Here is an 11572-nt window from a genome sequence, read left to right as displayed (position 1 = left end):
TGACATGTGACCGAAAAAAGGTTCAACTCAGGGACAGAATGTGACAGTTAGACATGACATGTAATGCTGATTGTGTTTCTCATGTTTGACAGATGTGACATGAGACTGAGATGCTGTCAGTCCAAGAGGAGGTTTGGAAATAAATCGAAGCAATGAATTTTCCAGCGAGGTAAATTTGCAGTCGCCGTGTGTTCTGTTGGCATTGGAACACCCTTCCCTGGAAACGAGCCTGCGGGGAAGGATGGGGGGAGGTTATTGTTATTAAATTCAAGGTTAGCGGCTATTGCTTTTGCTGGGGGGATTTAGCATGTGGTCCTGTGATTGACTGGTGACCTGTCCAGGGTGCTCACCGCCTCTCACCCAGTGTCACCAGGGATAAGCTGTAGGCCTTGGACTGTAGGAGGAAGTCGTGCAGGCACAGAAGGAAAAACACAATCCACACAGAAAGACCTCAGTCAATCAGCAAGTTTAAACCTACACTGTAGAAAAGGTTTGTTTTTCATAGTAATTCTTTGAAGAGTTTCCTAGTTGTGTTAGATTACAGATAACTAGTAAAAATTATTGAAGAAGAAAATATATCATCATCAGTTTTATTTAAAAAAAAAAAAATATATATATATTATTTGAAAGAAAAATTACAGGTAATATGAAATGAAAAATTCTAAATATTTTTTAACTGTAATTTTACCGATGTTTCTGTTTTGTGAAATGACAGATAATAGCTGATCAAATGGCAAAAAAATATTCATTCACATGTTAACTGTAAACTAAAAAGTACTGTAAATAATGTCAAAAATCTGTATTCTTATAAATAGTAATTTGTTGTTTTACCACATTTGTCGGTAAAATTATACAGTTTTACTAAATTTAAATCAGCCAAAAGGTCTTTTTCAGATAATTTTAGAGTTTTTACAGGCTTTTAATGTTTTGCTATTCCACCTATGTTTTCTGGCATCCCTTCTTTTACAGTGTAGGTTCATCTGTGAGGAAACAGTCCTATCCATTCCATCAATACCACCTTTAGGTCCACACAATAAACTTCCCTTCATGTGTAAAATTGAACCAATGACCTTTATATCCTAATTAAACTCATCAGCTCTTGACGTTCTCTGCAAATATGGTGATGATTTTTTTCTATCATTTTGAACACTGCTTCACATTTTTTGTCTAAGGTGGAGTCCTCACTGTCAAACCTCCTTCCTCTGTGCAAACATTCATCGTCTCTCTGCCTCCCTCTGGCGGCCACAAGGACTGCTGCTCCAGCGTCCATCCTGAATGAAACGCACTGGAGAAAAGTCCAAACCTGGTGTGTGACCAAAGGCGCGTTTGGAGGTACCTGCGCGTCTGGGTTGATATTTACACTGGAGAGAAAGGAGGTTCAGGGCTTCACCTCCTCCTCATCCCTCCCTCTCTTCCTCCACCTCCAACCCAACCCGCTGGATGATCACTCCATCCTACTCGGCCAAGGACGCGCCCCGCAACACACACTTAGCAGAGAGAGAGAGAGAGAGAGGGAGGGGGATGCAGGTATTAACTGGAGGTGGGGAGGGAGGCGCAGTGACTGCTGGCCGCTGGGACTCCAAAAGGACAGGAGGGGATGTGTGGTGGTGCCGATAGCTTCCCTCTTCCTAGGAGAAGTCGCCTGTTATTCCAAGCGGAGGTGTAGCCTCTCCATCCACCTCCATCCTACTACTACTACTACTACCACCACCACCAGTTTTCCACCTCTCCTTCCCAGTGGGCAGAAAAAGGGGGATTTTACGCGCCGGAGTGGGGGAGAACAACAACATGTCAAATAGATCGTGGTGCGTCTCTTTTGTGCGCCGTGCGTTGCCGCCTTTGTGAGAGTGATGCCGGGTCTGCAGCCTGCACAGATGACTTGAAGCACACAGCACTTGTTCCACAAAGAGAAGACTCATTGATAACCATGGCTGACCAGGTAAGGCGACCGATATTTTCCACCTCCAGTCTGTGCGCTCTGCACAATAGCCGAGACTGACCAAACACACCTGGTAGGCTCTGATCATTGTTGTTCTGCTGCACACTTTGGTTTCTCCCAGTTGCACCGTCTACATGTGGGAATCAAATGTCGAATATGAAGCATTTGTTGCTCCCTAAGGATTTTTTAGTTGTTAATCTCATTATCACATAGACTTCCAGTGCGCCTCGGCTACTTTTACGCATTTTTTATGTGCTTTGTAACATTTTTATTCCCTATATATTGGATTATCTGTAATAATTTCTGACCCCCAATAGGTGTGACATGGTTCAAGGTTTGCTGCAGGGCATCCTTGTAAATGATTAGCCTGCTGGTCGATCCTTCGATCTCCCATTTATCTCCATGTAATTCCACAGACACTGACAGTGGTTTGGAGTGAAGTACAGCAGACGGAGCTCAGAGTAAGCAGGCTGCAGAGGCTGAAGCAGCAGCAGTGTCAGTGTGTAATGGGGTTGTAAAGATGTAAGAATGGAAACACTGCCTGTAGTATTAATTTTGTATTGTGCGCTGTTGTTTGGCCCAGTTTCTCGACAGCCTGGCGGGAGAAGCAGATTAACCCCTGACACACAGCTCAGCCTGCGCTCACAGTCTCCGGTCTCTGCGTGTGCGGCTCCCCTGAGCGCAGCGCACAATAAATGCAGCCTAATTGATTTGTTCGTTCAATTAACCTAATACCTGACTGATGTTTGTGTGTGTGTGTGTGTGTGATAGAGTGTGTGTAACCAGCTACAGAAGTGTCACCAGCAGCCACACCTTGATCCCCCTTTAGCAGCAACAACAGTACTGCTGTACACAAATGCATCAACCTACACAACATGGTTATATACTCCTAACCTATACTATTGTATACGATGCAACTTTACACTACACAACATGACATTGTGGCATATTGTACAACAGGAAACTCTAATATTGCACTGTTCTATACTATGCTATACTATACTATACTAGATATCCTGCTTACCTGTATCACACCTTCCTATATATACGTAGACTATATGACAATATACTGCATTATATTGTGTAGTATACACAGCACACTTTTATATAGCCTACTATGCTATGCTGTACTATGCTGTACTATGCTATGCTATACAACAACATGATACAAATTATACTGTTAAATACTAACCTATATTGTACTATACCATACACAATAATACACTACACAACACTACACGGGTATATACTATATTATACAGTAGTATACACAACACCATTATACATTCTACTAACCAGTACTATCCTAACCTATACCATACCATACCATACCATACCATACAGCAGTATACTACATGATACTATAACCTGTTTTATATCCTGTGTCATATGCCATATACAGCAATACACTATGCAACACTACACTGTAATATGTTCTACTAACCTATACTGTACATACATAACACTGTGTTCTGCTATACATTGTGCAGTATTATCTTACACAATACTATACTACATAACAAAATACCTCACTAAACTTTACTATGCTTCTTATACTGCACTACGCTGATATTTACTGCTATGCAGCACACTATACAACACAATACTATACTTTGCTGTGCAATACATATATTTCTCTACTATTATTCTTCTGCATATTTACAGTATGTAATGCTACTAATGCTATGCTAAGTTAAGCATGCAGTATTAAAAGGAAGCTATGAAAGCTCAAACTCCTACAACTCTACATGAGACAAAGGTCCCAGCTCATTAAGTGCACCGGTGCAATCTAACAATGTAATCCAATCCAGTACGACATCGCTGGGGTAAACTAACCTAGTTTTTGATGACAGCCTCTGAATAAGAGGTGTTCAGCTCAGTGTAATTTGTGAGACTTTCCTCGATGGTGGTGCTGAACTGGATTATATTATATTCTAGTGTGCTGCAGGTATTGTGTCAATCCCCTTTAATTAAGTGCCAATAGTGTACTTAGCTGTGCCACAGGCAGACACTGAGCCACAGATGCCCAGCGGTGCTGCTGGAGCTAGATTAATTGCTGCATTAATATTGATGAGGGTCGTCCATGGTTGACCTGCTGAGGCTGCAGAACACACACACACACACACACACACTATCACACACTTGTACACCAGGCTTACCCACACTCACCGTTTTTACGGCTAAACTATTGTTCTGGGGAAAAACAACCTCAGCAGATACTCGCCTTTTGAAACAACTCGGGATTTAGATTAAGACTTTATGTTTTTGACCTATATTCATGTGAAGTCATGCTGCTCTCCTGATGTACACAACGTACACAGTGGAGCCACCTGACCACACTTATTACACACAGTTATTACACACAGATGGAGTCTTTTTCCTCTGTCCCTTGTGTTTCCTTCTCTATATAAATACCTCATCTTCTTTTTCTCTGGTCTCCACCTCAACCAGACGTCGTTCAGCATCTTTTTATACTGTATTCTGTCACTTCCTGTATCTTCCTCACATCACCACCTTCCTCCAGTCTGAATCCTCATCAGCATATTTCTCACTGCCATTCATTTGTCTCACCTTCATTGTTAACACCTCCCACTTCTTTACACACAGTGGAAACACCCTTCCCCTCACTCTCCAGCGATAACGCTGGCTAGAAAAGGCAGCGTTGCAGGTAGATCTGCAGCCTGTGTGGAACTTTAAAACGGTTTTAAAGCCAGGAATAAAACCGCTGCCAGCAGCACCATGTGTCGTCACGCCGTGTGGCCCTTTTCTAGACTTACACATAAGTCTCTCTTTTTATCTGTCTCAATTTCATTCCAGTACAGTATGTTTCTCACCACGGCGCCCCCCCTCCGGCGAGGGAGCACGCCCCTGCCTGTCAAGCACCAGCTGCGACGGGAAGAAGCCGTATCCGAGGACTGTGATTGGATCCCGGGCCTGGAGGAGCCTACCACGTTGCCTATCAGTGACACAGCGGTGCCTGGAGATGAGTCCTTCAGCCAGTCGGCGGCTGCCCAGCCGGCTTACCAAAGCCACGGTGGGGCGCTGAGGATAGTGCTGCTGGGACAGAATGGCGTGGGCAAATCGTCATTGGCCTTATCTCTGGCCGGGCAGTCGGACAGATCCCTCTCTATAGACTCGGAGACGCAAGCATGTGGTAAAGGCCTGGACAGGGATTGATGGAGTGTGTTTTTGTGTGTATGTGCGTCTGTGTTAGGAATGTAAACTTTTTGTCAGTGTTGCTTCAAGGTTTACCTTTACTGGGTGAGGTAACTTGGCATAATTAACAATATTGTATGAAGGTACATGTTCACTAGATCCAGCAAGTTCCCACATCCCATTCATTGTCAATGTGAAACGCACCGCATTGCATGCTGGTCCAGTTCTGGTGCGTTTCGAGCTGCAATCCGGTGCGTCTCCCTGGAGCGGGCCACTCTCATTTGCATAAAGTAGACTCAACTTCTACTTTATGCACATTTGATACGCCGTGCAGAGGTCCGACGCATCACAAAACTTTCATCAATCGTCTAAACTAGTCGTTGCTGAACTACAACGAGGACAGATTCAGCTACTGCACAGGTTATTTCTTGCCTCAAATGCTTTCAGAAATACTTTTCGCTGAACTTTTTTCGTAATAAAGAGAAAATTTGCAACTGAGTTGCCATGTTGGTCCAGCTTTACATCCAGGAGCAGACAGCTCATGAGTCAATGCGTTTGTCCAATCAGGGACAGGGAGGATAATTCGAGAAGAAGGTTGGCAGTAGTTGAACACCGGCTACTAGCCTCAAGTACACGCCCACCAAGTGGGCGATTTTCAGATGCGGTGCGTTTACACACAGGAAAAACGCATCTAGTGGACATGTTGCATAAATCTTGACCTTAATATTAAAATTAGTCAGGTGAATTTGTATTCAGTACAATACTGTAGGGTCTTAGCTACAATACTTAACTACTCAGATGAACTTACATAATAAATAAATAATACCATGGGGTCTTAACCTCAGTATTTAATCTTTCTAGGTAAATTTGCAACAGCAATCTTATTTCTCTACTAGAGAGAACTCTGGCTCAACGGCTGTTGTTTTAAATGTGCTGTATAAATAACAGTAACCTGACTTGACTTGACCTTTAGAAAAGCTTATTTCAGACACTTACTCTGGAGATAAATTCGTGAAAGACCATTGTATCCTTTCCTCATCCAGCCTGAAAATCAGTTCACCCAAACACAGATTTAGACATTAAAGGTCCCATATTGTGTCCCCTTTCAGCAATTCGATCAAAGTCTCACTTGTTCTCACAGTTTATCTTTCAGTTATTCAGCTGTATAAACCAAGTTTTCTTCTAAATGGGCTGTTTTTCCTCTGAAAACCAATGAGCTGCTGCTGTTCCCGCCCCCTTCAGGAAGAAAACTGTCAAACTATGAGTTAGTCAGGTGTTATATAGCCCCTGGGTTGAATTCCTACTGGCTTGTAAAGCTAGGAGGCTTTACTGTAGATGTCTTCATATCTTAACAGCTTTTATTTTGCACCTCCAATTTTATAGCAACCACGGAACACAATAAAAATAGATTTTTCACCACATGGGACCTTTAATGCATTTTTATGGAAACATTTTGGTAATTGCTAATTTGCTGTATTGGCGACAGTGGAATGAAAGATTGACAAACATGTAGCATGTTTTGATGATTTGCACCAAATACTATGTTACTTTGCTTGTGCATGAAGGTGTAAGAAAAAGACCCAAAAAAATAGCTAGCTTGATTCAAAAATTATCACACTATGTCATTTTAGTTTCATAGGTACCAAAACCAAAGTTTCAACCAATGATGTTTTCCTGTGATCTTCTCGGATTTCTTGGCAACTGGTCCCTTAGAGAGAAGCCTAAAGGTTTCCATTTTTTTTTTGCGCATTAGTTATGTATTAAGCATACAGAAATTAGTCAGACTGCTGGGGACCAATCAACATTAGTGCTTTCTCCCTGTTTTTAGCGTTAATGCTAAGCTAAGACAACCAGCTGCTAGCTGTAGATTAATATTTAATAGAAAGCCCTGTGAGCAGCCTGGATCTCCTCGGCTACCCAAAGGGTACATATGGCTATTGACTGTGTTCCCTTAGGGTATATTTCTACTCTGGATACATCTTGCATTATATTTGCTAAAGATGTTCTTGATTTCCTTTTCCCTCTCCCCTGGAATCTGTCAGTCAGAAGCTCAATCTGTCACACAGCTCAGAGTAACACCGTTGATAATCAGCTCTGCTCCTCAAGCCTTCAAGCAGCCGATCGATAAGTCAGTGTCACTAAGAGGCGACTGGTCTCCCTCATGCATAAAGTCGACTTGCCCCTGACTCAGGCCATACAGTATTCATTACTGCGCATGTTGTACACTCGGATTCATGCATCATAAATGGACAGAAAAAAGCACTTTCAACCGAGAGGCTTCTCTCACAATGCTTCTATCATGCAGGGTGCTAAAATATTCCAGTGAAAATCACAAAGTGTGAAAAAAACTACTCAACACCTGTTTAACTAACATTTTTTGATAGTTTTGAACAGATGCTCCTTCATTGTATCAGCTGTGAGTGAAGTAACACCTCACCCAACGATACACGCCTTCGCCAAGTAATTACTAGTAAACACCAGTTACTAGTTAACACCGGGGGAGTTGGTGAGCTTAAAATAGATAACATGTCCATCATTGTGACTTTTCCAATCACATCTAAGACTAGAATGACAGGTGGTATAGTTTGCAAGGGTGTGACTCACTTTTCAGTACATGGTTCATTTCTTGATGTTTTTTTTTTTTTAACATATTCAGAATGGAAATATGCAGGGATTGCATTAGTTAGTTTCACTTTTCTAGCTTCTTGAATGCAGTTTTTCTTTTTCAAATAAGAATAGATCAAAGAGAAATTCCTTAACGAAGCATTTTCTCAAAAAGAAGATCGTTCTTTCTGCTAACAAATCCCATCCCGCAATTAATTGATCCCAACAAGAAGTCAGTCTGTGTTGTCCAAAAACCCATAAAGATGCATCAGATTTGCACAGGATGACACACATTTATTTTGATGAACTGTAGCTCATATACATGTATTCTCGCCGGTGCACTCGATGTCAGTTAATCTGCTGCTGAAAATAGTCCCCAACAAAGCTACTACTTAGTCCCATTTCACGTATTGCCCAGGAGATTTAAGAAATTAGTTTTAGCTTTTTGAAAATGAAATTATATATTGGTGACCCATTTTTAAAGATTTGCCTCTTCAATAAGAATAAATGGGCTTGAAGCTGAGAGCCACGTATCAGGTAGGACTGACAGATGGGCTAAAACATTTGGTTTTCTTTTCATTTTGACAATAACAAAAATATAGAATACCGCCAGCCTTCAAATATGAAAATGTCGTAGCAAGAACGTCCTCACAAACACATCAGCTGGCCCTATATAACCTCAGTTTATTTAAATTCTTCATAGTAATCTTCACAGAAATTGATTTGAGGTTTCTGGAGCAGGTCAAGGACATTTTTAAGACTTAAGAATTCCCTTAAGCAAATTTTGTGATTTCACACATTACGTCGGCTGTATTTACTGTGAGCACCACAGTGTGTACGGTGTTTTGATGCTGGGTGTTTATTTGCAGGTGAGGGCTACGAGTGCACGGTGACGGTGGATGACGAGGACAGCAAAGTCATCATTTTCGACAACTGGAAACAGGTGAGTTCGTGGCTGACAGCTTCACACTCGTTTGTCTCATACAGTTTCAACCCAATCCTTGTCCGTTCTCGCTCTGGTGACATCCTTCTCTCCATGGCCTCTTTCATATCCTGTAGTTTTAAAATTGTCTGCCTGTACTTAGGAAATGGAAAAGGCCATTTGTTCAATTTCTGTGATGGGCAAATTATTTGTGTGTATTCGAGCGTAAAGAGAGTTTGCTCGTTCTTTTGCCTTTGTTTGTGCACATTTGAGTTCTTGTGTGTGTGTGTGTGTGTGTGTGTGTGTGTGTGTGTGTGTGTGTGTGTGTGTGTGTGTGTGTGCGTGTGTGCGTGTGTGCGTGTGTGTGTGTGTGCGCGTCCTACACTGTGAGGGGAATCCTGCGGGAGCAGCTGTGCTCTCTCTACTTGAGCTTTTTGAAGTTCTCTCATCTGGAAAAGTAGAAATCGCCCTCTTGTTAACTCTGTTTGATTCAGTTCAAATCTACAGCGAACAAGGAATTTTTGGCGAGGGCTCAAATTGCTGCCGCTGAGCATCATCAGTCGTTTGTTCTGAGCAGTGGGAGGAAGTTAATGCGACCCCCGTGGCCATGATTTTTGTAGCAGAAGGAAGTTGGGTTACAGCAGGCAGCAGCGGCAAACAATAACAGCCTGTCAGAAAGCTTCTTGTGACACCGAGGACATTATGCAAAATCAAAAAAGCATGCCGTTATTAATGCCTTAATTAACGCATATTACTAATATGATGGAACAGCCGAGACTCTAATTAGTGTGGAGGGTGGATCATCCTATTCTAGACGTCCACTGGGCTTTCTGAGGCTCTCCCCTTAAGGTTAAATTATTCACATGCAGCTACATTTGACTCTGAGGAAAGCCTTCTCCCTTTCTCACCCCCAATTTTCTTGCCCTTCCTTCCTGCAGCTGTCATCATCTTCAAATCTCCCCCCCGTCCCTTCACTCTCTGGCTTTTTCTCTTTTTTTTTTGTGCTCGCTCGCCTCATTCCACTGGTTAAATCTCGCTGAGAGTTAATTACATTTGTTATTCTGCGCGTGTTAATACAAGGCAGGGCATTAAGGCTGAAGCAGCAGACGCAGGCCAGCGGGAAGCTTGGAGTGACTCCATGTGTGTGGAGGGAGGGGCGGAGGGGACTGGACAGCATCCCAATCGGCAATTCATGCTCAGTTTCATGTGTTATTTTCATGGCAGTGCCTGTAGATAAAAGACATATACTTACAAGCTGTTACCTCACACAGTGTGACACGCAGTCAGGTGTGGAGACGGATGTCATCCAGCTGCCTAACACGTGCCCTGGCCTTGAACTGACACAGTATTAACCGCCAGCACTCGCCGTCCCAGGAGGCCGGGCTTCTGGCCTTGTAGCGAGCACATTCTCCATGGGGCAACGCAACCTACACCCAAGTTACCATAGCAACATGCACACACACACTCACACATACAAGGCTGAATTAATCAGTCACTCGTGCATAAGATCATGCTAGAACTGTCAGCATCCAGCACTGTTGGCTGTTGGGCTCCGTTCCTTCTCTGGCCCACCCGATCAGCGCCGCAACATTCCTTTGCAGTGCAAACTGCCAACAAAGATGAAAAACTGCCACATTCACACTCGACGATTGTTCCTTCGAGTGCTTCTTGGTTTGGCTCGGCTGACTGACACACGAAGGCCTAGATGGAGCTGTAGTGTTCCCAACTGCAGAGCGAGCAGGGAGCGGTGCACAACAAACCACAAGGAGGGGCTTACTGTGAGTGTAGAAACTTGTAAATATATACAGGCTGCGCTGAGAAGGCCTGCATCGGCATGGTCCAACGTGTAAAACACACCAGCACACACATGCACAGAAGGCTGAGAGTCTGCTCAGCCAGACGCTGTGCGATGTTGTGAGTGTTGTTGACGTAGGATGGGGGTAGGATGGTTTAAATAAGTCATTCATGGGCCCAAAATAGAAACACTGGCACACTTGGCCTTGACCTAGACGTCCCATGGCGTCCTGTGTCTTTACACTGACATTGGTTTTTGTTGCAGTGCGTCTTAAAACAGCTCCAGCTGAGTTCTGTATGTAGGAGACCAAGTGCACCTCCTCACTTTATAACGTTTTTGTCTCAGTGTCTGAATTTATTTCAAGCGGAAATCACTCTTGAAGTTTCCATTATTATTTGATAGTTTGAAATTAAAATATTTATTATACACAACTGAAAGGTGCAGCCTCAGGCCTGGGAAAATGTAGGCCAGTGATATGCCTGCATGTGTTTTTGAGGATGCAGTGAGGAGAATTCACTGCCTCCCCTTAAGGAACAGATCGTTTATTATGTTTAAGCAAGTCAGAGAAAAAGTCCAGGATGTAATTTGGAGCAAGATAATTGCTGCTTGACCACATTTCTTTGCTCGATTAGGAAGGCAGAGAAACATCATTTAACTTGCCAGTTCTTGGAACAGAGACAGATTTTGGCATTGAATCATCAGGGAAGGAACTCCCTGGACATTTTACTCTTTCCTGTTTTTGCTGTTCGGCAGTCTTGTGAGAGTCTTTCTGCACTATTTGCAGTTCCTTGTTTCTTGCCCTAATCCACAGAAGCTATTATACTCTAGCAGTTTTGTTTATTTTAGTCTCCACTGGGAGTCAATACTCAATTTATTTGTGTAAGAAAATCTCTATGTGAACCAAAATCAAGTAGATGAAAAGCTCAGTTGAAATCTCAGCTCCTGCAGTGTATTTAAGGGGCAAACATGCACCATCAAAACCCTATTACAGTTTTAAATGGAGTTTTGAAGATCAGGTGGTTTGAACATTGAACTACTACTAATATCCACTTACAGAAAACATTGATTGAAAAGTCAACTGTTGAGTCTTTCTTAGACCAAATCGATGTATTAATTGCTGAAGGAAAATATATGTACATACAGTATAGTACAGTAG

General features: G+C 42.7%; 1 protein-coding gene across 1 annotated transcript in view; it reads left to right on the top strand.

Annotated features, from left to right (window-relative positions):
• Nucleotides 1-1288: 1288 nt before the first annotated feature.
• Nucleotides 1289-11572, top strand: part of rem2 (RAS (RAD and GEM)-like GTP binding 2) — a 31503-nt gene continuing 21219 nt past the window's right edge. The window contains exons 1-3 of the mRNA XM_023294319.3: nt 1289-1939; nt 4757-5093; nt 8569-8642. Of these exons, the coding sequence (XP_023150087.1) occupies nt 1928-1939; nt 4757-5093; nt 8569-8642 (423 nt within the window). The 5' untranslated portion in view covers nt 1289-1927. The remainder of the gene's footprint in view (nt 1940-4756; nt 5094-8568; nt 8643-11572) is intronic.

This window comes from Amphiprion ocellaris, chromosome 10 (assembly GCF_022539595.1).
Source record: "Amphiprion ocellaris isolate individual 3 ecotype Okinawa chromosome 10, ASM2253959v1, whole genome shotgun sequence".
Taxonomy (NCBI): Eukaryota; Metazoa; Chordata; class Actinopteri; family Pomacentridae; genus Amphiprion; species Amphiprion ocellaris.
This window is presented reverse-complemented; position numbering and strand designations above follow the sequence as displayed.